This window comes from Python bivittatus, unplaced genomic scaffold (genome assembly GCF_059951505.1).
Source record: "Python bivittatus isolate LINGU-HERP-01145 unplaced genomic scaffold, Pbiv_v1 ctg000980_np1212, whole genome shotgun sequence".
NCBI lineage: Eukaryota > Metazoa > Chordata > Lepidosauria > Squamata > Pythonidae > Python > Python bivittatus.
In genome coordinates this window covers 6,822,556-6,847,326 of record NW_028277125.1, presented here as the reverse complement: position 1 = coordinate 6,847,326, position 24,771 = coordinate 6,822,556, and the positions used below count along the sequence as shown (strand labels likewise).

Here is a 24,771-nt window from a genome sequence, read left to right as displayed (position 1 = left end):
CTTGCTGAGCATCTAAATTGTCTACCACCCTTTCGTCTCTTCTCCTTTCCTGCATCTATCAATTCCTGCTCCTCACCTATTCTCTATCATGGTGCTGCTTTGCAACTGCGGTAGGGATCAGAGTATGAAAGCAAAGCTGGTTGGGGGAAGAAGGAGGGGTCATCTTGCCCCTTGTGAAGAATGAACATCCAAATGCAGGAGATTAATTTTTCTAAGTCAGTGTTTTTCACGCTGGCTGGGGAATTCTGGGAGTTGAAGTCCAGGCATCTTAAAGTTGCCAAGTTTGAAAAGCAGTGAATTAGACTGTTTTGTGTATACAGTGGTACCTCTAGTTACGAACACCCCTACTTACGAATTTTTCGAGATACGACCAGCTCTGGCCCCAAAAATTTACCTCGACTTGCGAACTCGCCTCGACTTACGAACTGGATCCGCGGCCATTTTTACGCCCGTGCCACGTAGTCCGCGGCCATTTTTACGCCCGTGCCGCGTGGTCCGCGGCCGTTTTTCCGCCCCTGACGCGTGGTCCGCGGATGCCGGAACAGATTAACGGTAATTACATTGAACCTTATGGGAAAATTTGCCTCGTGTTGTGACCAATTCGAGTTGCAACCAGAGTCACGGAACGGATTAAATTCGTAACTCGAGGTTCCACTGTATAATAATCTATTGGCAGGTCTTACACATCTACTTAAGTATGGGTGATTTTCAAGCAGGAAACTGGTTGGGGAAACTCTATTTTTCGTGTATATATTTTGCCAACTTGATCAAAAGAGTTCCATTAAATAGTTTAAAATCAGCACATGCAACTCATTTGCATACGCTACAGAAATCAGAGTGGAGTGAAAATAGCAACTATCTCCAGTTCCTCCTCGCAATGAAGATCTTCCATTTACTGATACTTTTAGGACTTTGGTTAAGAAGGGTGAAATGGTATTACCTAGCACCATTTTCCCCCTAAAACTACACTGAATGTGGCCAATATGAAATTAGGAAACATTGCCCTCTCTCTCACTTGGCTTTGTGATAATGCCACAAATTGTTTGTGCCAATGATGGCCAATGTGTGCTCAAATCCTCCTTTCAGCTTAGCAAAAAGGGCCAGTGATAAGAGATGCTGGAAGTCACTGTTCATTTGGAGTTCCTCACATCATCCATTGCTGCTGTATGCAGTAAAGGCACAGAGCCAATTGAGAGTGAAGACGAAACGTTGCCGTCACTCTGGTTTGGCTTTATTAAAAAAACACAAGACTGATCAGCATCCGAAGTTTGAATCAGAGTGGGAACAGCGCTCTGTCTTTCCGCTCTGCTCTGAATCCTGAGTTACTCTGCTGACACGGCAAAGTTCCCGCAAATTGCTTTTGATATGTTGATTTCAGGTTTGGGGTATTTTGCTTGGGAACATGAGGGAATCTGAGTGAAAGGAAGACTTTGTCCTGATGTGGTTGATTGCACAAGCAGGTCTTGCTGCCTTATTGGCAAAAGAAGCCTGTGGCCTGTGGCCTCGCCCAGCCATTTACGAAATGCCATCCAAACATGCTTTTGGAGATCATAAATAAAAAGCACATTTGGGCAGCATTAATCATCACACGTGGATGCTGTAAATTTTCCCGCTCCGGTCATACATGGGATTCTCCATCCTGGCACTGGTGTGTTTGAAATGGGGTGGGATTCCAGGTACCCTGGCAATGTTGGGGAACCCCTTTTCTGCCTCTTTCCCTAGAGATGTGGGGGCAGTTCAACTCCAGCATTGACCCCGTATTCCAGACCCGAGCGATGTGGCAGGGCAGCGTCTTTATTTTCTTTTATGTCTGCCCAGCACGCATATAACTGTGTGAAGAAGGATGTGGGCCTCATTTTAAAATGGAAGAGACTTTGGGGGGTGACAGGCGCTGTCGTCTTCCTCTTTCCTCCTAGTATCCCATGGTGCAAGTGTGATTTCTTCAACTTGGCTTATATTTCTTTTCACACCCTATGGGGAAATGAAGATAAGCTTCAATTCCCCTCATCCGTGCTGTTGTTGTTGCTGTTGTTATACCACACCAAGTCTCTATGTGGCCAAGTGTGTGATGGAATGGAATTATGAAGGCCAAGCTCAGAGAGATAAACATTTTCTTAGCTTGCCAGAACCGCGTGGGAGGAACAAGAGGATGAGACTGGCACCTCCCTGAAGAATTCACACTGTTGTGGCTGGAGGACTTTGGGAACTGGGGTTTTAGTCTGGGAAGATTCTTGCTAGAGGTTGTAGCTAATAAACATAGCTGGACTGAATCGGCATTCCCTGGCTGGTCTTGAAACAGGCTAACCAGCATTGGACCTCATTGGTTCTTGGATGGGAGACCACTGGGAAATCTCTGTGCTTTGGCTACATTAGGAAGTTGGAAACATTTCCTGGAAGAAGCGACATTTCTATCTTGTTTTCAAGAAAACTACCTAAACTTATTCATATAGTCAACAGGAGTTGAGTTCAGCTTCAGCAAGGAGTTTACCTTCTCCATTTTTTCCTCAAAAGAGCCCTGTGAGATAAGTTGGCCTGAGAGTTGAAAGGCAATCAGGAAGCTTCCACGGCTGTGGGGGGATTTGAACCCGGATCTCCTGGTCTCCTTTTACCTTTTCTCCCACTTTAGTTTCTGTTTCACTTTGGTGCATGGAGGTGTAACACACTTAACTCGGTTATTAAGTAACCCATTATCAGGGATTGTTCAGCGCATTGATCTGTCAGCCAATCAAACAATCTGGTTTGCACTCATGCTAAGCTACCACTCCCATAAGAGTAACCCAGGTTAATGCTAACTAAGCTTACTACGCAGTAGGTGAACATGATCCATGATAGTGCCAGCCCTGCCTTTTGTGATTTTTCCTCTGTCTAAATCAGTGTTTCTCAACCTTGGCAGCTTTGTGTGAACTCCAACTCCCAGAATTCCCCAGCCAGCCTTGCTGGCTGGGGAATTCTGGGAGTTGGAGTCCACACTTCTGAAAGCTGCCAAGGTTGAGAAACACTGATCTAGAGTCAGGAATGGTGATCCTAGTTAAAGCAGGGGTAGGTGACCTTATTTATTGCTGTTTGACTTTTGGGCCTGGAATTGTGTGACTGAGCCAAAGATTTTAGATCTCTGTTTTGGGTTGTAGGAGCTGATTTTCAGAGGTAGAGGAGCATAGAGGTGACCTTGGAGAAAATATGCAGCAATCATGAATAAAACGTGAGCCGAGGCTCAGAAAACAGGAAAGGGTGAGAAAGAAACTCAAGATTGCCCTGCCTTGACTCTCCCTGGTATAAGAGGGAGGGAAAGGGAAATGCTGTCAGGCTTTCAGGATTTTGTTATCATAGTCTATAATAATAGCGTTTTAACATTTCTTGTGATGCTTGTTTCCTGACCTACTCAATTACAATGTATTTCAAAGCATGGAGAGAAGAAATAAATGGCTGCCTGCAGCCTTTGTTCTCAGAATATTTTGCCTCTTCATTCCCCCAGTCAGCAGCTGAAAAATCTCAGGGATGGGGAACAAATGGGATCTTGCAGCTCTGCCTGCTGTGGGGTTGTTGGTCGGTCGGTCTGTCTGTCTGTCTGTCTGTCTGTCTGTCTGTCTACCATCCATCCATCCATCCATCCATCCCTCTATCTATCTACCTACCTACCTACCTACCTACCTACCTACCGTCTATCTATCTATCTATCTATCTATCTATCTATCTATCTATCTACCTACCTACCTACCTACCGACCGTCCGTCCGTCCGTCCGTCCGTCTGTCTGTCTGTCTGTCTGTCTGTCTATCTATCTATCTATCTATCTATCTATCTATCTATCTATCTATCTATCTATCATATTTATATGGCCGCCCATCTCACGAAACATGACTCTGGGCGGCGTATAATCAAACCATAAAAACAAATTTAAAAAATAGTCAACAAATAGAACACTTAAAATTATTATTAAAAGGCTAGGAGAGAACATCAGATATTATGAACAATGGAGTCACCTCAGTAGATCACCATTCCCTTGTGAACCCCCAGGCCTGTTGACACAACCAGATTTTGAGGGACTTCTGGAAGGTTGGCAGAGATGGGCCAACCTCACCTCGGGGGGGCGGGATGATGTTCCACAGGGTGGGTGCCATGGCAGAAAAGGCCCATCTCCTGGGTCCCACCAGATGTAACTCTTTGGCAGGTGGGACCCGCAACATACCTCTTCTGCCAGACCTGATGGGACAGGCAGATGTAATTGGGGAGAGGTGGTCCCCCAGATAGCCCAGCCCCATGCCATGAAGGCCCTTAAGGTCAAAACCAGCACCTTGAATTGGATCCGGAAACAAACTGGTAACCAGTGCAGCTCGCAGAAGGGATGTAAAGATATAAAACTTGGTCTCTTATTTTTGGGTGCCTCAAAACTCTTTCGTTCTCCAACATGCAGCCCCCACCAGCATCCCGGAGAAAAGATCTGAGCAGCTGTTTGACAACATGGAATACTTCCAGGACAAAGAAGATGACTTACATAGGAACTACAATGACCGTGCCTACTTCAGCTCCGAGGACCTGATCCGAGATGACAGCCAGATAGGTATGGGTGAGGTTGTGCCTAGGTCCTGATTCCAGGGTGCCTGTGTGTGTAAACGTAGGATGTAGTGTTACAGACTTTATCTTCCAGAGACACCCAGTATGCATTTCGTTTATTTTAAAGAAGCAAGTTTCTAGTCCTTATGACTGATAAAAGGGCCTCAGCATATGGTGATGCATGTTGAAATCTTGAAGCACAAAAGACTGTGTCTGGAGAAGCTTTCCAGTGGTTTGCGATTAGCCATTAACCCAATTAATGCATTATTCAACATTAATCTAATTAATACATTATACATTAATTGGGGGTCAGTGACCTGGACATGGCCACTCTTTAGGGCTCTCAGGACATTGGGGTGGGGTGGAGTTGAGTACGGTCTGCTCCATGTTTTTTTTTTTTTAAATAAGAAAACTATTTACTTAGAATAGTACATGAATTCAGCCACTGTTTTGCAGTGTGAGGAAGTACTGCACCGTTCATAAACTGGGCTGTGTAAATTATCCAAATGAATGTCTGAATCCAAAGTAAATCCCACAGAGTTCCTAATAATAATAATATATAGAAAGTACAATTAAAAGACAAAACAGAGAGTATAGCAAAGAAAGACAATGGAACTAAAAGGAAAAAGACAAAAACTAAAATAGTGAGAATAGATAGAAAGATGAAACAGAAAATGACTTCCGACTATCTCCAGTACCGATATAGATACATATTAAAAGAAAGTTAATCTCTTACCACTAATTAATCCAAATTCACATCATTTCTATCAACACAAACCATCTAATCATTAAATCCCACAATCAAAGCCTCATTTTTTCCCCACACAAGCACATAATCTAAGAAAGGTTGCCATGAGGAGACAAATGTAGACCCAGTATTATCTCTTGTTAACGCTGTTAACTTCACCGTTTGAGCCAGATCCATTAATTTAATGATCCATTCTTCCACTGTAGGTATTTGGGATCCTTCCATCTTTGCTCATGTAGCAGTCTTGCAGCTGTGATCATATACAAAACCAAAGTTCCATGTTGTTTCTCCAATCCTTTCTTCATCAAACCCAATAAAAACAGTTCTGGTGTTTTTTTTGAATCCTCACTTTAAGAATCGTTTGGATAGCAATACATCTCTGATCCCAAATTTGTTTAGCCTTTTCACAGGTCCACCAAAGATGATCAAAGGTTCCTTCGCCCTGCAAACATTTCCAACCAACATTTGTTACACCAGCATACATTTTTGATAACTTACCAGGAGTTAATTACCAACGATACATCGTTTTATAAAAATGTTCTTGGTCCGCTCCATGTTTTTGAATATGGAATACTTAAAGAGAAATATGGTGGCTGTATTCATACAACACGCTTAACCAGGACAGGTGAAGATCTACTGACTGCATTCCCACAGTGTGCATGATGTATGGAGGCATCAACAGCTCAGCTTGAGATTGTCTTTATTTTGCTAATGCCTCCATTTTCTACCCTTTCTGCTCACACGGTCCAGCCCTAAAACAAGCTTCTGACATTTCTATGCAGGTTTTAAAATACGATGGCCTGCCATTTGCTTTATGAATGAATGGTACAGATATGAGAATAAGCAAGTTCAGTTACCCCCATAACCTCTCATTTGGAAGGGCTAAACTACAGGCTTGTATTTATTAATGACAGGCATTAAATATATTTGCATGCTGCTTCCCTTGCACTCTAAAAGAAGCATTCTAAAACTTTCACTCATTTTTAAAAGTGGAAGAAAAAATAGAACCAAGATAAAAACCAGATTATATTCGCACTGGGAAGGCCAGATAAAGGCATAGGTTTTTGATGGCCGCTGAAGAGATGGCGATTTATGAATTTCAGGAGAGAAAACTTTCCACCCTAAATGTGCAACTTTTGGGAAGTTGCTCATAAGTAACTGCAAGACGATCCTCTGAAATTCTCAGCATCTGCATGAGGAGGACGTCTCCAGATGATCTAAGCCAGTGTTTCTCAATCTCAGCAACTTTAAGATGTGGAACTTCAACTCCCAGAATTCTCCAGCCAGCATGGCTGGCTGGAGAATTCTGGAAGTTGAAGTCCACACATCTTAAAATTGCTGATGTTGAAAAACACTGATCTAAGCAATCAACTTTGCCTGTAATCAAGGATCCTGGTGCCAAATTATTTTGGATCTTACAGTTTTAAGAGCCAAACCTTGAAGCTGATTTGAGAGTTGACTGCAAATGCAATGCTTACAGCAGCTGGGCTACATACAGTATATACCATCAAGTGACCATTTAATAACCTTCATGTCGCTGTCTGTGCCTGTGGCACCTTTCAAACTGAGTAAAAAGATAGCTCCATGGAGCATATTATAGTAATCTAAGCATGAAGTTATCAGGGCAGGGACAATAGCAGTGACTGACTAGGAAGGGTGGACTTTTGTACCAACCAAAGCTGGTAATACGTTGATGTTCTTAGCCATGGAGGGCACTTGGGTCTCTAAAGATGGTGGTGTTGCGTTTTCTGAGAGAGCGCAACCCTTTTCGGAAGCTGTAAACTTTCTATGTCCATACCTAGACATCAACCAGTCCAAAGGTCTCCATTTTATCTGCATGCCATTTCTGTTCCATCCTTTTTTAATTTTAATTGAGTGTGGCTGTTTGGGCAACTGTGATTTGTGAGGGTATATATGTGTAAATTCCAGGGCATACACTATAACAGAGAGGGGAGCTTCAATGGTTTTGAACAAATTTGTAAGACACGTCTGTAAATGCTGTTATTTCATGGTTTCACCTCTATATATCTTCACTTTTTAAACGATGTTATTTTGTACCTGCCCAGAGCCTATTGAAATTGGGTGGCTATATAATAATATATTTAAATAAATAAATAATTAAAAATTAATTAATTAATTAATTGATTGATTTCCAGGTAATTTGCAGGCAATGTAAGATCATGCAAACTTCTTTTTTGCTTCTCAGATTTTGTGGCATTGCTGATTGGAGGCTCAGAGCCAAGGCTGGCGACCACCAGTGCGGTGGCAAAGGCCAGATTCACTTTCACCCACTTGCATCTGATCTTCTCCATTAGCTATGAGAGGTAGGTGAGTCTCAGTCATGACTCCATCCAATACATAGGAGTGGGGTGGAGGAATTTCCCATGAGAGGCCAAACTCATCCAATTATGTTCAAGACAAACCAAAGAATCGTAGAATGTATGAGTTGGAAGGTACTTCAAAAGTAATTTAGTTGAACCCTCTGCTCAGTGTAGGAATCTACATGAGGATCCCTAAGAACCCAGCCCTGGTTTTAACAACTTCAGCAAGGGAGAAGCCACCAATCGTCTAGGCTGACTATTCCACTGCTTAATTAGTCTTCTCATCCTAATGTTCCTAATATTTAGCCTAAACTTACTTCCTATTAATATCAACCTGTTCATCCCTTACACTATACGTAGGGAAATCATGGAATTGACTCCTAGAAGGTATAGCGAGGGCTCTCAACAAGATGGTTTAAAAAAGGAAATAGATTCCTGAAGAATAAGTTCATTGGTGGTTATCATTATGTCTAATTGCTGAAGAGCTCAAAGATGTTACTATGGTCCCCAATCTAGGAGGAGGACTTCCCAAGATTTGCAAGCATGGCAAATAGGATGGTGGTTTAGGTAGGTTTGGAATGGGTTACACCTCAAGGACTACTTTTGGGGTGCCGGGGTGCCCCACTGATTCCCCTCCTGCTGCTAGCTGCAGCTACAGGATATTGCTGGTTTCTGTTGCTGTTCCTTGTTGAAAGTGAGCAATTTGTTTCTCTGCTGGCCAGGGAGAAGAAGCCAGGTCACTGACAAAGAGAAGTTTTTCATTCTTCTCTCCCTCCCAGCAAAGAAGCTCACTGCTTCCATATTCATAAGAGACATGGGAAACTAGCTGATTTTCCCAGAATTGCTAGAAGGAAAGGGGAAACTACAAGGTCTCCCCATGTTCCAGTGCTCTAGCAGGTCTATTTCCATCTCCCAAAATGATGGCTGGGGAATTCTGGGAGTTGAAGTCCACACATTAAAGTTGCTGAGGCTGAGAAACACTGCTCTAGAACATACAAAGTATCAGTGATTCTTAAGGCATGAGCTTCTTCAAGGAGTTGGACCTCATATGTGCCATGACCTCGTTACATAAATGATGCCATTGGGCAACCATGTCATGATGTGTGTGATGTCATCATGACTTGCCACGGATACTTATGGTTTAAGGGCTAATGGTGGCTCCTGTGAGCTGAACCTGGCCCTGCCATTTGGCATTCTGGTTTGTAGTTACTTAACAACCTTTCAGCTTTCAGCCAAGCTCCCTTTCTGGATTCTCCAGGAGGGAGTGAACATAGCAGTCGAATAGACTTCACCTTGGAGAATCCTGCTTGCTTGCTCCCTCCCTCCCTCCCTGTCTTTCTGTCTATCTAGAAAATGCTAACAGGATTTATTTTAAGTAAGATATTATTATTATTATTTATTTGATTTGTCCCCGCCCATCTCCCCACAACAAGATATATTTTATAAACACACACACACACATACAAAACTTTTAAAAGAAGATAAAAACTAATACAAACTAATATAAAGTAAGGAAGAAAAAAAGAAAAAGCAAGAAGTGAAAAAGAAAGAGAAAGCAAAGAGTGCAAGAAAAGAAAGGTTAAAGAAAAATAGAAAATAAAGAAAAAAGATGCAAAAATGTGGCTTCTGATATTCTTCACAGCAGTTGTAAGTACAATTATATTTAACCTCTCCCTCTGAAGTTACATCATAATACTCTTATTTCTATCATCTGTTCTAATTATCAAAGCCATAAATCACAAGTTCATTTTTTTTTCATTTTTATGCAAAAATATCACACTTTGCCCTAAATCATCATCCATGGTTTACAGCTTGCGACAGTGGAGTTCACAAAACATGCCAAACCCAACCCAACCCAACCAAACCCAACCCAATCCTATTACAGCTTAGCCAAACATGTGAACTTCTCCGGAGGGTGAAAAGATGAATGCCAAACTCTTCCTTGGGCTTAAGTTCAGCTTCTGTCCGCCCCGCGCCCCCGTTCTTCCTCCTGGTGCTCTAGAGCCCCTTCCAACAAGCAGCTGCTATTTCTCTAATAACTTTACGGATCTGCTCTGTCTTCCTCCCAGGCCCAAAGCCCTTCCCTGCGCAGTTCTGATGTTGATGATTGAAAACAAATTGGAAAGCCAGGGTGGAGGGGAGGGGATGGGACATTGTCCAATAAACAATTTGGGTGTCTTGATCCTTCCAGGCCAGCAGCCCCTCTTGCTCTCGCTCTCGCTCTCGCTCCAGACTGGGTTTAGCGAGGGTCTTTCTGCCTTGTGCTCGGCTGGGGTGCCGATGGGGGGTGTTGGTGTTGATTGATTAACCTTCCCTCCTGCCATTCTGAAATCTGCCTTCAGCTTGCTCCACGAGCTGACTTGCACCCCGCCTCTCCAGCACAGAGAGCCCCCCTCGTTTTCCAGGCCTTTGCATAGCCAAGTGATGACTAATTTCCAAATGCGTGCTCAGATCCCCAAAGCAGCCTTAGTGGTTGTTATGATTCCCGGCAAGGCCAAAACATGACAGCTTCTCAGACCTGGGGAAGGAGGGAAGCCCGCTCGGCCTCCAGGAATTGGCGGGGGGTGGGGAAGGAATGGTTTTTGGTTGCCAAAGACATCGTCCCCTTTATTTATTTATTTATTTATTTAAAGATTTGCACAGGTTTGGTGAGAGTTGGCGGGGGGTGTTGTTCTTATTTTTTTAAACTTTTAAAAACATTTTTTCAAGTTCTTTTAAACTTTTTTTAGGGGTGGTTGGGCCTCTCCGAAAGTGCACACTTTTGTAAAAAAATCGCTTTTATTGAAAATTAGACGGGAAGTCACCCCGCAGTGAAATTCAGTTTTCCACTGAATTTTTTTTTAAAAAGGCTTCAGACTGACTTCCCTACTGTAGACAGACATCTAGCAGGGAGATAGTTGTTGGTAAAACCAAGGAATTGATGCTGTAGTTTACACAATACACTTACCCTAGTTATCCTGGATTAACCCCTTTTCTGGGTTTGCATAATACACAGAATGATAAACTAAACAAACCAGCTAGAATAACTCAGGACACTAAAGCGTGACAACACACACCCAGAACTGTCAAAAATGTTGATTAACCAATTGGGCATGTGGTGGGAATGCATCTCTTTATCTGTTTAAACAGACTTTATCTGTTCTAGCTAATGTTATTTGAACAGAGCCACAGCTTGTAGAGAGCATATTCCTATATACTTAAAAAAAATAGCATTCTACAGGTATCATTGAAAATGAACTGGAAACATTTTTAGAATAGTTAAAAAAACAATGGTATATTTACAATAATGCTTGGTGCCCAGCACCTTATTCCCTATGTAGCTGAGAATGGAATATTCAGGATTTTTCCTTGGGTTTTTGGAGAGAATTTAGATTTTTAAAAGATTATATTACATTTTAAGGCTTATCTACCATTTTTATGTTGTTTTCTGCCTTGAAATGGAAATAAATTGAAACTGGGGAGTGTTGTTAGAGGCAGCGCTGAAGGGGTTTCATGAAGCCATGGGTCACAGATTACCAATCTCCACTTAGGGCTTTAGTTGCTGGATTGTTCACTTCGTTTGCTTGCTCCCTGTTTGAATGTACATTGGAAAACCAATACAGTAGATGCTGCTAAAAGATTTCAAGGATCCTATACACTGTCATTACCTAAGAACTAACTCGTAAAGGTGTCTTTGGAGTTTCCAGTTTGCTTGGAGAAGAACAAAGAACCAGTACTGAAACAAAGATTTACATTATTTTTGGATAAGGTGACAACTGCTGAGTTATTTGATCAAATCAGTGCTTTGAAGATATTATTAAGTAATCATGGACCTGACTGAAGATCCTATTGGTTTTCAGATGGCTAGCTAAAGAAGCAAATGGCCATTTTTAGAAAGTGGTTTGAATACCCCAAAGTCCACCCTTGATGTTGACTTCTGTTTCTGGAGACCCGAAGAAATGAATGTTTCCTTTGTTGGAGTGCTAGATTCTGCTCACATCCTCTACTTCTTGCCTAGGCTGAGCCAACCAATCCGAGTCCGTTTCTTGGAGCCAGATGGAACCATCCTTTTTGAACATCCTGTACAACAGGGTACCATCTTCCAAGATGGCATGGTAAGTGGACTACAAGGACACATCATCTTTGCATTCCTCCCATGTGGTTAAATGCCTGGAGCATCATAGCAAAGAATCATGGGTGAGTCATAGCCATGACATATCTGTATTGTGAGTTGTCTTATGGGAGGATCTGCTAGGTGGAAGGCTATGCCAAACCAATGCGACCTGTCACCTCCACTCTTTGAAATGAATGAGCCAAACCTCATTCTACATCACCCCCCCATGGACTGCAAATGGCCTGATAAGATGGTCTGTTTCTTCCTGCCTTTCTCCCCAATTCTTTTCTCTTCTTTTCTAGATCTGTGGCATGTGGCGGAATTTGCAGAAGTCCTCCATCCGGCTGCTGAAGGTGGATCAGATGCACATAACGCTGATCACCGAGACTCACCCTGCAGGGGAGATTCAAGGCCAGATTGTCAAGCATCGGGCCCTCTTTGCAGGTGATCTGTGGTTTAGGTAGCCAGGGTTATCCCTTGGGACTATTTCAAGAGTGGGAAGTTTTTAACCTTCCAAGTCACAAAGAGATCTACAAACTTGGTTCGAAAGATAAGGCATCCCTAATATAGAATATCATCCCAATCTGCTTGGACAACCTGAATAGGGATTGAACCTGACCTCTTCTGGGTTCACAGCTTTTCTTTTTTTCCAGAAAAGAATTTCCAGCTGTTGGGATCTTGCTGCTAAGTATTCTGGAAGGTGCAGTTCAAGACCCATGATGGAACCCAGAATGATGAAGGCCACGTTTGAATGTTGAATTTCAGGGTGTAGATTTGGTTTGGTTGCAAGCTCACTGGAGGTAGACAATTACAGAGAAGGCCTTGAAAAAAATATGTGGCAACTGTTAGGAAAACAGGAAGGTGTGAGAAAGAAACTCAAGGTTGCCCTGTCTTGCCTCTCTTTGGTATAAGAGGGAGGGAACAAGAAATGCTGCTAGGTTTTAAAGATTCTGTCATTATAGCCTGTATCAATACAGTTGAGTTCTTGTATTTCTTGTGGCCTCTGTTTCCTAACCTGGTCTCTCCTGAGGTCTGCCTCTGGATTATTTTGATTCGTAAACTACCTTATAGGTCTGAGGACATGGGAATAGTTCCACAACTATATATATGCCACCCTGAACTCCTCAAAAAAAAAAGAGAAAATAAGAAATATCATTATCAGTAGTAATACTCATGTTGAGTGGGACTCCTGGTGACTATATGAATATATCATGCTGGTTTTTTTGGCAGCAGTATGGAAGTACAGTGGTACCTCGGGTCACGAACGCTTCTGTTCATGACCAATTCGGGTCACGAACAGCACCGTTTGCAAAATGTTGCTTCCGTTTGCGAAGGCCGGATCGGGTGGCAAACAGGATCCATGGCCATTTTTCCTCCCGTGACACGTGGTCGTGGCTTCCTGTAGGGAGGGGGACTCTCCCTCCAAGCAATAACCACCTCCCCACCCGCCTTCCTGTCCTCCACGCCAGAAGTCGCATCGAGCAAGGTTAGCATTATCTCTCTTCGTACTGTACTTTGTGTCATATTTTTGTGGTTTTTAAAAAAAAATACATATGGTTCAGAACGGATTAACCGTAATTACATTGAACCGTATGGGAAAATTTGATTCGGGACACGTCCAAAATCGGGTCACGACCAAATTTGGAGGGGTCAGAACGGATTAACCATAATTACATTGAACCTTATGGGAAAATTTGATTTGGGTCGCGACCAGAGTCGTGGAACGAATTAAATTCGTGAACCGAGGTACCACTGTAGTTTGTTATAGCGTTCTTCTGAGATATTTTCTGATTTCTCAGTCTAGCCTACAGTCCTGGAATCCCCTGTTGATCTACCATTCAAGGTCCAACCCTGCTTAGCTTCCGGGCTATGAGAAGGTCAACCAGATGTTTCTACCTGACCCACTGGCAGGAATAATAATACATTTTATAGCAATTCAGTGATACTAAGTCTTTGTGAACGATTGAGTCAAATTTTGCATGCATTCTCTTCATTATAGCATGTAGAAAGCTGATCCTACAGGTTGTACTCAAGGATGAGGTGCCCTTCATGTTAATTTGGGCCATCGCTCCATTGGCCATTGACCTTTTGGCTGGAAAACATTTCCTAACCCATAGTAATCCTGAAAGGACCACTCGGTTCACCTCTTGACTAAACTCTTGGGACCTTACCCCACGTCCCCAGTATTTGCCTCTGAGCTGTGGTTTACTGACTGGGGAATTAGTCATGCTTCAGCAACTTTCCAGCATTAGGTACTATCCTGGTGTAAAATGCCCAGTTTAAGGACGACCCATAGTTAAGAATGGAGCAAAATGGAGCATTTACTTTAGCAAAATTCGAGTTAAATATACAATGATTCGAGTTAAATACACAATGGTTTGAGTTCAATGCACAATACTACTTATACCAGTGTTTCTCAACCTTGGCAACTTGAAGATGTGTGGACTGGCTGGGGCATCCTGGGAGTTGAAGTCCACACATCTTCAAGTTGCCAAGGTTGAGAAACACTGACTTATACAGTATTATACAATGATACTCTTTCGGCTTACATACAAATTCGACTTAAGGACAGACCTTGGGAACGGAACCCGTTCTTAAACTGAGGACTCCCTGTATTCCTTCTCTCACCTTTCATTGGAATGTAATGGAGGTGGTGTCTGAAAGTTAATGACTCTGATTTTTAACTGGATCAGAGTCCATGCTGTCAGGTCTAGTTGCTGATTTCTGATCAGGTTCTAGAAGCTGGCTGCCAGAAGTGGGTGAGTGGCTGAAATAGGCTTTAGTGGATCAGGTTGTGTTGATGGCTGAGATCTACAATTTAAGATATCGGTCAAATCCCCTGGAGTCATTCCATCAGTAGTCTGACGTGGTCAGCAACACTGAAGCTGAGGCTTCCTTCTACCCAGTTTTCTTTAATGCTGTTACTGTAGGAATTAAAATGCTGGAAGCGGAGCGTTAGTCATGTTGGTCTATATAATCCCCCTTTCTAACCACCTCCAGATATTTGAGCCTGCCACCGACACCATCTCAATACGGTCTTGATCTCTTCTGTTGTTTCAGAGACTTTCAGTGCCATCCTGACGTCAGTGGACCCAACTCACCTGAACACGGGAGGCATCGCTATGCTCACCCTGAGCGATACAGAGAACAATCTGCATTTTGTCCTGGTTACTAAGGGGTTTTTGGAGTCAGCAGACAAAAGTGAGCAAGGCCACAGAGAGGCAGCAAAGTCACGATTGAAACCATCCTCATCTAGTCAGTGAAGGCATCCTCCTCTTAACTGTTACCACCAGTCTTGTGTGGGTTCTGTATCACAAGAAGATGGTGAAAGGCCACACTGGAACGAAACCATCTTTAATGCCACTTTCATGAAGTGTCAGTCAAGCCTAGAAAGAAAAAGAAAGATGAAATGCACGCAGATATATTAGCAATTGTCCATTCTGTTTTTAACTGCTCAACCTAGAGAAGACCGAGCCTATAGACAAGTCCTGAGCTGGAACATGAAATATGCTAGACTGGAGAAAAGAAGAATTGGCCCAGTCTAGCTCAGATGCCTGTTACAGATGGATCCTTCTCACCTTTATTTAGGAAGTGAAGTTTTTAATAGGTGGTAATAGGTGGCTTGCTTGCCTTTTTCTAGGATCTCCCCAAACAAGCATCCCTCTTCCAGATATAACTTTTTTTTTAGATGTTTTATCCTGCCTTTATTATTTTTATAGATCAGTCAAGGCGGCGGACATACCTAATGCTCCTTCCTCCTCCTATTTTCCCCACAACAACAACCCTGTGAGGTGGGTTGGGCTGAGAGAGAGGGACTGGCCCAAAGTCACCCAGCTGGCTTTCCTGGCTAAGGTGGGACTAGAACTCAGAGCCTCCTGCTTTCTAGCCGGGGGCCTTCACCGCTAGACCAAACTGTGTTGTTTCACAGGCCTTCTTGTTTTTGATGGGTTCCCTCCCTTGTCCATAGGCTGGTTATGCCATGAATACATGTCCAGGAAGTCAGTATTTTTTTCGAACGTCTTCCTGGGACTTGACTTGTCAGCTGGTTTCCTAAGCTGACCATCTGTACCCTTTAGGTTTCCAGGGCTATCAGCTCAACTTTTCTCTCTCTGCATGTTAGTCCTCGTATCAAACGTTCCAGTTCTTCCTCCATACTTGAAAGCCTTTGACCCAAGTTTCGAGAAACCTTTGCACACACAAATCCAGAAGCAAATTGCAGAAAGGATTGTGTGAAAAGGAGTAAAAGATTGCAGCATGGCAAATAATCTATCCTTGTTCAGCCAAGCCTAATTGTGAGAGTATGGCCAGCTTACAGATGTTGCTTAACCAGGCCAGATAAAGGCTTAGAACAGCCTTTCTCAGCTGGGGTTCTGTGAGAGGTCAGGACTGAAAGATAAATAAATAAATGTCCTTTTTTGAACTTTGCGCTCCACACAGTGCTAGCAGTCATAGCGATGGGAATTTTTACGCACCACGGCTCGGCTGCCAGCCTGTATCTGTTGTTGTAAACATTGCCTAATGTGGATTGGGTGGGTTAGGAGTGAATTTTGAATTTTTTGCAGATTTATGCAGTTTTCCCTGAGACCTGAACATTATTGCAAGGCTTCCTCCAGGGTAAAAAAGTTGAGAAAGGTTAGCCTAGAGTAGTGTTTCTCAACCTTAGCAACTTAAGATGGGTGGACTTCAACTCCCAGAATTCCCCAGCCAGCATGCTGACTGGGGAATTCTGGGCGTTGGAGTCCACACATCTTAAAGTGGCCAAGGTTGAGAAACACTGACCTAGAGACTGTGTACACAGCCTCTAAGCTTGAGTAGTGTTAATCTAGGAGAGAAGGAAACTGGGCTGGAAACAGAATGGCAGGTCCATGTCAATAGTCTCTGGATGTTGCCAAAAGGAGCAAAAAGTCAGTATGAAATGGATTGTTTCTCCACTTTCTTGTAGAATCTGACCGGATCCCTCTGAAGGTGCAAATCCTACACCAGGACAACATCCTGAGGGAGGTTCTGGCTAATGTCACCTTACAGGTAAGCTGATCCTGTAAAAGCCCGTTTTGACTGGCCTTTCGAACACTTAATGAAACTGCTGATCGCTTACTTGCTCCCCTTACGTCGCTCCCAGGATCCTGATTTTGCAGAGGTGCTGACAGAATTGGGAAGTCAGGAGATGCAATGGCTGGCACAAGGACAGCTGAGCATGACTGCGGAGGTGGAAGGTGGCGTCCCACGCAGGCTGGTTGGGCGCATCACAGTCCGGAGAAGCTGTGACAGTGAGTGAGGTGCTTTGTTCTCGGGAGCTTATTAATCCTGGCCACTCTTCTCCTTGCAGGGCTTCTAAGTTTTTATCATCTGTGTGGCCAGAAAAATCATCAGTTTTGTGCTCTTAAAGTAGTGTTTTTCAAACTTGGCAACTTTAAGATGGGTGGACTTCAACTCCCAGAATTCCCCAGCCAGCATGCTTTAAGATGGGTGGACTTCAACTCCTAGAATTGCTGGGGAATTCTGGGGAATTCTGGGAGTCAAAGTCCACCCATCTTAAAGTTACCAAGTGTGAAGAACACTAAAGCAAGAAGGAAGCATTGTAGCAACTCAAAGTTTTTTTTTCTTCTACTTTGCATAATACTAGATACCTGGATCATTCAAAGGCACTAGCAATATATTTTAGGAAGGATAAAAAGATTCAGTGTACCGTTAATGTAACAAATTCCTTGCTGTCAAAAAGAATTTGAAGATGTATCTATTTATTTATACATTTACTCATTTATTTATAATGTGTTCGAACCGCCTCTAGGCAAGACACAGAGGGTAACAGCAGTGAGTTTAGACAATAATAAATCCACCAAAATATAATAAAGTCTACATAAAATTAACTATTCTATTTTCAATTACACATCTTGTGTTGGTCATTCCCACCAATCAGGACCCAATGACCTTCTGGATCAGTGAAGCTGTTATGAGCTTCCAAAAGACCAGGAGAATGGGGACCACCCTGGTTCCAAGTGAGGCCAGCTGTTCCATGGGAGGAGAGACCCAAAGAGTTAGTTGCACTTGTCCTCCTTCCCACTTTACCTCCCCCCAGGTAGGGATCTTTGAGAGGCATTTTCTGTCCACTCAGAAACTGTCTGGGATGGACCATTTCATAGAAACCTTATAGGCAATAACCAGCACCTTGAATTGCCCTTGGAAATGAGGCAATGCAGCCACCACACAAAAGATGTTACCTGACAATAACAGGGTTGTCCCATAAGAGTGTCAGCTGCTGATTTTGCACTGGTTGACAGTTCCAGGTGGTCTTCAAGGGCAGACCCATGTAAAATGAATCACAGTCTGTAGAGAGTAAGGAAGATGACCTTGATGGAAATATGCAGAAGGCTGAAGCATCTTTTCAGTCCAGAATGTCCAGATAACATCCGGAAGCAACTCAAACAAAAAACTCCCTAATTCACTGAACTATCAGAAAGAGGAGGGGGTACAGCACAATCAGACTTGAAAGACTGATGTCAGCCCCACTAGGTAGACCAGACCCTGAAATCAATTTTACAGAATGGCTAAAAGTACATTTATTGAGATTGGTTATAATAACAGGATCTTATAAGTCTGATTGCGCGTACTTCCTCCCCCTCCTTATACTCCAGTGAATTAGGGGGGGGCATCTGTCTGAGCCATTTCTGAATATTACCTTGTTGCTCTGGACTTAAAAAACGTACCAGCCCCCTTTTGCCTAAGAAGCAGTTCCTGCATATCTCCATCAAGGTCATCTTCCTTGCTTTCTACGCAGGCGTCCGTATGAGAGATGATAAGAGCAATCTTCTAGGTACGGCTGCAATTGGGGCACCATTGAAGCTGGCAAAGGCCTTTCTGGGCACAGGTTCCACCTGCTTTTCCAGCAAGAGCCATGATTCTGGGAGGAACCCCAGTTGCTAGCCTGTTCTCTGTGAGGGAACACAACCCTGTTGAGAGCAAAACTGGCATAGGTGGTTTCTGAAGGAAGGTTGGGAAAGCTATACTCCTGTGTGTGGGATAAGTCTGATTATTCAGCTTTCTGAGCATAATTTGTAAATTTGGCTCACCTAACTACATTGTTATCCTAAAAACATCACTCCCCCTCCCAACTCTCTCTCTTTCAGCCATACAGAGTGTGCTTTGTGGAGGAAATGCCCTGACGCCCACTCGTACAGGGGCAGTGGGCTCTGCCAAGATTGTGTTACATGAAAATGGGACGTGGGAATATCAGGTAGGAAGGAACTTTTGCTGGCATGTTGGATAGTTTATACATCAGAGTATAGCAGGAGAGCACAATCCTAAGCCCCACGGTTGTGTACGGCTCCCGAACACCTTGATTTGGGTCTCCAGAGCCCTTCCAGATGTTGCCACTGAATAATGGGACCAAATGGGAAAGTAGCCATATCAACAGTACTTAATTTATTTTATCTAAGTTAAATTATTCAATACATTTAGCATCGTCCTTCTCTTTCTTCTGGCCCCACCTACTTTTTCAAGTGCAACATCTTTTACCACTCCAATTAAAGATTAAAGATCTAGCAGAACTGGGTTAGTTTTAAGCTGGATTGGATTTCTGTCGGTTGCACCCAGCTAGGTACTCTGTAATATGTGGAAACCCACATAGAATAGCAGAAAATCCTCAGAATAGGAATCCAAATTTGGCTGATCTTGACCTTGCCAGTGTGGCTTTGATAACTCCTTTGGGGACATGCTTCTGCCCAGATCCAGGTGGCCGGGACAGGAAGCGAGGTGGTTGGGGTCACGCTGGAGACCAAACCCCGCCGAAGAAATAAGCGCAGCATTTTATATGATATGACCCACAGCTATAGGGATGGAATGGTAAGTTTGGGCTGGCAGGACAGGGAAGAGTGGAATGACTTGGGGATTGGGGAGGTCAGCCTAGCTTGGGGTCGGTGAGCCTCAGGGACTTCAGAATGTGTGAAATGCATTCCCTTTTCTGCAAAAAGCCATTTCTGTTTGCACACCCCTGGATTCACACTTACAAAGAACCAAGCCCTGTACATTTTATTCCCTCTCCCACCATTCTTGTTTTTTCAGGCCAATGGGTCCTGGACGGAAGCCAACGGGCGCGATGCCCACATGTTGCTGCAGAACGAACTCTTCTTAAATATAGCTACCCAGGACTTTGAGGACGGAGAGTTACGTGGGCAGATAACCTCCATACTCTACAGCGGACTCTTGGCCCGTTACCAAGGTACCCACATGCAGAGCGTGTGAAAGAGCTGAGTCAGATAACAGGAGAGTCACCTGGTGCTTGGTCTGGACAAAGGTTTTCGGTCTAGCCCAACTCATTTCTAGCCCTGCAGAAACTGTTGCATATAAAAGGCAGAGAGGTAGGTGCTTGGGGATCTGGGTGAAAATATAGAGGCATCAAGCTGGCAGAGACAAGGACATCACCCCGGCTAAAAATCCTGCACAGTTTGAAATTCAAGCAGTATTTGAATACGGGGATCAAAAGAACCCTTAATATTCAGAGTTTGAAAACGCAGTTTAGAGGAGAACAGAAGATGAATTTTCAAGCAGTAGTTGAAGAACAGACTACATTCAGATAACTTCCCCATATTCCCCACTGTGTTCTGTGTTTGTCGGGTAGAAGCCTGCAATGATGGCAGAAGCCATAGTTGATAGAACCAGCTAGGTTCAATTCCATAGCCCCCGGATTCAGACTTCCCTTCTCTGTCCATTTCTGTCCTGCTGACCACACGCAGGCCCTCCTGCCCTTGGGAGCAGACCCACTTTATCTCAGTTCCTCCTTCTTTCTCAAGTTCCTGATTTTCTTTTACTACCCATTCCACCCGAATTCTTGTTCATTCTCTGTACGCTTCCTTCTCCCATCTTAAACTCTAAAGCAGTGTTCTGACAACACATTTAACCAAGTCAGTTAAAGAGGCTGCATTCACACAACTTGCTAAGCTTGATTAGTATTAATCTTGGGATAGGTTTTGCTGGGGGTGGGGGTGCTTAGCAAGGTTCAATTATGATGCAGTTATTATGCAAACCCAGAAACGGCCTCAACTCACTAACTGGGTTGTGTGTTGTGTGAATGCAGCTTGTTTGAGTTTTTAAACCCAGTCAGGTGGATAAATCCCCTGGATCGAGAACATTCTGATAGCTCTGTTCTTCCAACCAGGGGTTTTCAAACTTTTCAGTCCATGGAACCTGTTCATTAAAAAAACAGAATTCCTAAGAATCCCCTGATGAAGAGGCAAAGCTCTAGGAATACAAAATTAGCTGCATTCAAGCAAACTTTTCTTTTTGCCCTAAATATCTTGTGGAATCCCAGGGTTGCATGGAACACAGTTTGAAAAACCTACTCCAAATCCTGAATATCTTATACCACCACTCCAGCACAACCGTTCAGTGTTAGTGGCCCTTCCACAGCCTACAGTGCAAAGCAGCAAAATAAATTATTTTGCCCATTTCAGTGTTTCCCGTGCCTAGATTTAAAAGTAATGCCCCCACATGCAGGAGCAGTTAGGACTGCGAACCTCATTCAGAAGAAATGACCTGAACGGACCTTAATTGAGAGCACATTCCGGTTAATTGGGAGCTGGGTGGGGGTAGCAAAAAGAGAGAAATGTAGTTCCTTTAATCTCTGCTTTGAATACCTAATGCTGGATATTGCTAAAAGCCATTGCTGAGTTCCGTAACTACAGTCTGGCTTCTCAAAAGAAATCAGAGGTAATTAGGTTAGAGCAGTGTTTTTCAAAGTTGGCAACTTTAAGATGTGTGGACTTCAACTCCCAGAATTCCCCAGCCAGCATGCTGGGGAATTGAAGTCCATACCTCTTGAAGATGTGAAGTTTGAGAAGCACTGGGTTAGAGGGCTTCAGATGTGCTGCAGTAAGGCCTGGTCAGTATGGGAGATGGCTATGGAAAATGTGAACCAAAGCATCTGGAGGTCATTGGGGTGCCTACCCTTGTAACACACCATCAGCTGGCACTCCTGGATAGATGATGTGTCTTTTGTCCCGCAGAACTTCCCATCCCTCTGGCTGGCCAATTTGTGTCCCCTCCAGTGCACACAGGCTCTGCTGGGCACGCCTGGGTGTCCTTGGACGATCACTGCCATCTGCACTATGAAATTGTGGTGGCCGGCCTGGGCAGAGCAGACGATGGCACCGTTAGCGCTCACTTGCATGGTTTTGCTGAACTGGGTGAGATTCATGAGAGCAGTCTTCCAGAGCCCAGGCGACTGTTGAGAAGTTTCTATGGCACGGAGGTAAGGCGCCAGGAGGGATCCTTTTGGTTGGAAATGCTTTGTCCCGCAGTTCATACTTAAGGAATCACTGCCATAAGGTTTGATGGAGCTGCTGACCCTAAAAGCACAGGCAGAGAACTGTTCTATTGTAATGGTGTGCGGGAGTGACTTTGGGAGACAGGAGGAAGAGCTGTAGACGGAGGAATGGTCCGATAAGAGGCAACTGAGCCCTTAGCAGGAATGGGGTGTGGCAAACATCTCAGAAGGGACCCTCCTTAGTTTCCTGGACTGTAAAGGCAAGGGGCAAGAGATGTACTTTCAGACTTGCAAGATTCCGTTAATATAACCTTACTATAAAGTTAGAGCTAGTATTCCTGGGTGTGCTTCTTGTCTGGACTCCCTCGCAAGGCTGACATCTATCCAGTAAAGGGTGAAAAGCCATCTCTTGGGATGTTTTAATCTGGATGCTTTAATGTGAGCTTCATGGTCGTTCCAAATCCTGTGTTACTTATGCATTGGTAAGAACTCCACTTTTGGAGTCAGCTGTTTGGAATAGCGTGGAAGAGCAGGCTGCTTAGAAAAATTGCAGGCCTCTGGGCCGCCTTCTTCCACTCCTGTTTGAGACTCTGAGCACAGCAGAGTTGCCAATAAAGCAGCAACCTTGAAACATGGGTGGGGGGAGTCGGGAGGAGACACGTGTTTTGGAAGCTCTGCATCCACCAGCAAACAGAGCAGTGTTTCTCAACCTCAGCAACTTCAAGAGGCGTGGACTTCAACTCCCAGAATTCCCCAGCCAGCATGGCTGGCTGGGGAATTCTGGGAGTTGAAGTCCACGCCTCTTGAAGTTGCTGAGGTTGAGAAACACTGAAACAGGGTAAAGCAGCTGAATAAAAGAAGGCGTTTTTCTTCAAAGGGAGTGGCGAGTATAAAAGCACAATGTGGAAAGTTGCAAGTTGCAGTTGCATGCTGGCCAGGAACTGAGAAGAAAAAAGCAGAAGGAATGCCAGAGAGAGGAATTAAGGCAGAACAGTGTTTATATGAAGAAAATGCTGTTATATAATATTACTAAAGACTAGAATAACTGTAATTGTTATAGTAATAGTAATTAGTGTAGTAATATGGAAATAATAGCAACAGGACAGAATAAAGTCAGTAGAAAACCCTCCCGTACAGATTTGTAAGTTTCATATTTCCCTTTTGTATCTTGGTGGGTTTTTTTTTTAAATAAAACATTCCCCCAACTCTTATAGGGAGATATTAAAAAAAAAAGCCACCCCTCCATGTTCCAGTGTTTTTCTGGGCAATTTTGAGTCTGGATCTATCTAACTGGGTCCTGTTGAAAAAAAGAACCGATGTCAAATAGCTGGCAAAACAGGAAGACCTTCACCGTGCTCTGTTCTGATCTTCCGCGAGTATCTGGCTGACAGCTGTCAGCATCAGGAGAGCGGAACAGAGGGGCCTTTTGTTTGGGGGAACAATGGCTTGCAAGTCTGTGCTAGCTTTGGGGTCCTCCCTGTTGGGTGGCATGCGACGTTCCTCCTCGGGGCAGTCAGACGCAAAGACGTTCCACATGTCGTCTGCCGAGGCAATTCCCAGTGTGAGTATTCGGTGAACCTCTGGCAGAAGGCAGAGCAGGCCACGTTTCCAAACGCAGCAAAGTGGAAGATAGATTCCCTTCTGACATGAATCATTCTTGGCTTGGGCTACGTACCAAGAAGGCATTCTCTGAAAAACTTACCCAAACTTGCAGTCCATTAAACCGAGAGCAGCTGATTAGAGGCATATTGTTCTCTGTTGTTATGGGCTGTGCATTCCCAAACACACACACACCCCTCCCTTCTTGCAATAATCAGCTATCGCTGAAAGAGCCACATTCATGCTTGGTGATCTGCACTTGGTTTGGAGAGGCACACGGTGTTCCGTAGTCAAATCTGTGGTGCAAATTCAGATAGTTATTGGGGGTCCAGCTTGGGGATGGTTGTAGGGACAGGATAGAGACTGACCCCCTCCTTTCTTTTCTATATTTCTGGCTCTTGGACCAGCTGTGTAAATTTTCAGATGAAGACTTTTCTATTGATTCCTTCTATAAACTAGGAAAAATATAGCTTAGAACAGTATTTCTCAAACTTGGCCACTTGAAGATGTGTGGACTTCAACTCCCAGAATTCCCCAGTCAGCCATGCTGGCTGGGGAATTCTGGAAGTTGAAGTCCACACATCTTAAAGTTACCAAGTTTGAGAAACACTCCCCTAATCCAGTTCTGTCAGGTTTTTGGAATTATAAATCTACCATGAGTCCAAACTATACCAAAGGGGATGAAGGGTGGGATACAACCTTGTTCTCTTGTCTCATTATCCTCCCCAGTATTTGGTAGATGGGTGGATCCTCTGGTAAAACTCAAAATTAGTTTGTTTTGGGTGTCGCAGGGAAACAATTATTTTAATTGTTGCATTTAGACCTTGCCTTTTACCTGGGAGCATAAGGTGGTACATGGAGTCTCCCCTCATTTTATCCTCTCACAACAACCCTGTAGGTTGGGCTGATAGAGAGGGACTGCCACAGCTCTCAGCACAACGTACCTTGCCTGGTTGAGTGGGGACCAGAACCTGGGTCTCCCCATTCCTGGTCCAGAACCTTCACCACTGGACCACACTGGGTTTGACCTGAGAGGAAGGGCCTGGCTGAAGGTCACCCAGGAGCTTCCTGTGGTAGACATTGTAAGAAGAGAGCTGTGTTAGTTTAGGGGGGCAAAAGATCAGAAGGTCTCTGGTAGCACCAATTGCGAACTAACGCATTTTATTAAAGGGCATAAGCTTTCATGAATTGAATCTGATGAA

General features: G+C 43.8%; 1 protein-coding gene across 2 annotated transcripts in view; it reads left to right on the top strand.

The window, feature by feature from the left end:
• Positions 1-24,771, top strand: part of CHRD (chordin) — a 56,199-nt gene that overhangs the window by 10,322 nt on the left and 21,106 nt on the right. For both annotated transcript variants that reach the window (XM_088132199.1, XM_088132198.1), the window contains exons 4-14: positions 4,411-4,557; positions 7,505-7,622; positions 11,617-11,713; positions 12,015-12,156; positions 14,773-14,913; positions 16,655-16,737; positions 16,832-16,979; positions 18,837-18,943; positions 19,435-19,551; positions 19,771-19,927; positions 21,711-21,955. In XM_088132199.1, coding sequence (XP_087988325.1) covers positions 4,411-4,557; positions 7,505-7,622; positions 11,617-11,713; positions 12,015-12,156; positions 14,773-14,913; positions 16,655-16,737; positions 16,832-16,979; positions 18,837-18,943; positions 19,435-19,551; positions 19,771-19,927; positions 21,711-21,955 — 1,502 coding nt within the window. The remainder of the gene's footprint in view (positions 1-4,410; positions 4,558-7,504; positions 7,623-11,616; positions 11,714-12,014; positions 12,157-14,772; positions 14,914-16,654; positions 16,738-16,831; positions 16,980-18,836; positions 18,944-19,434; positions 19,552-19,770; positions 19,928-21,710; positions 21,956-24,771) is intronic.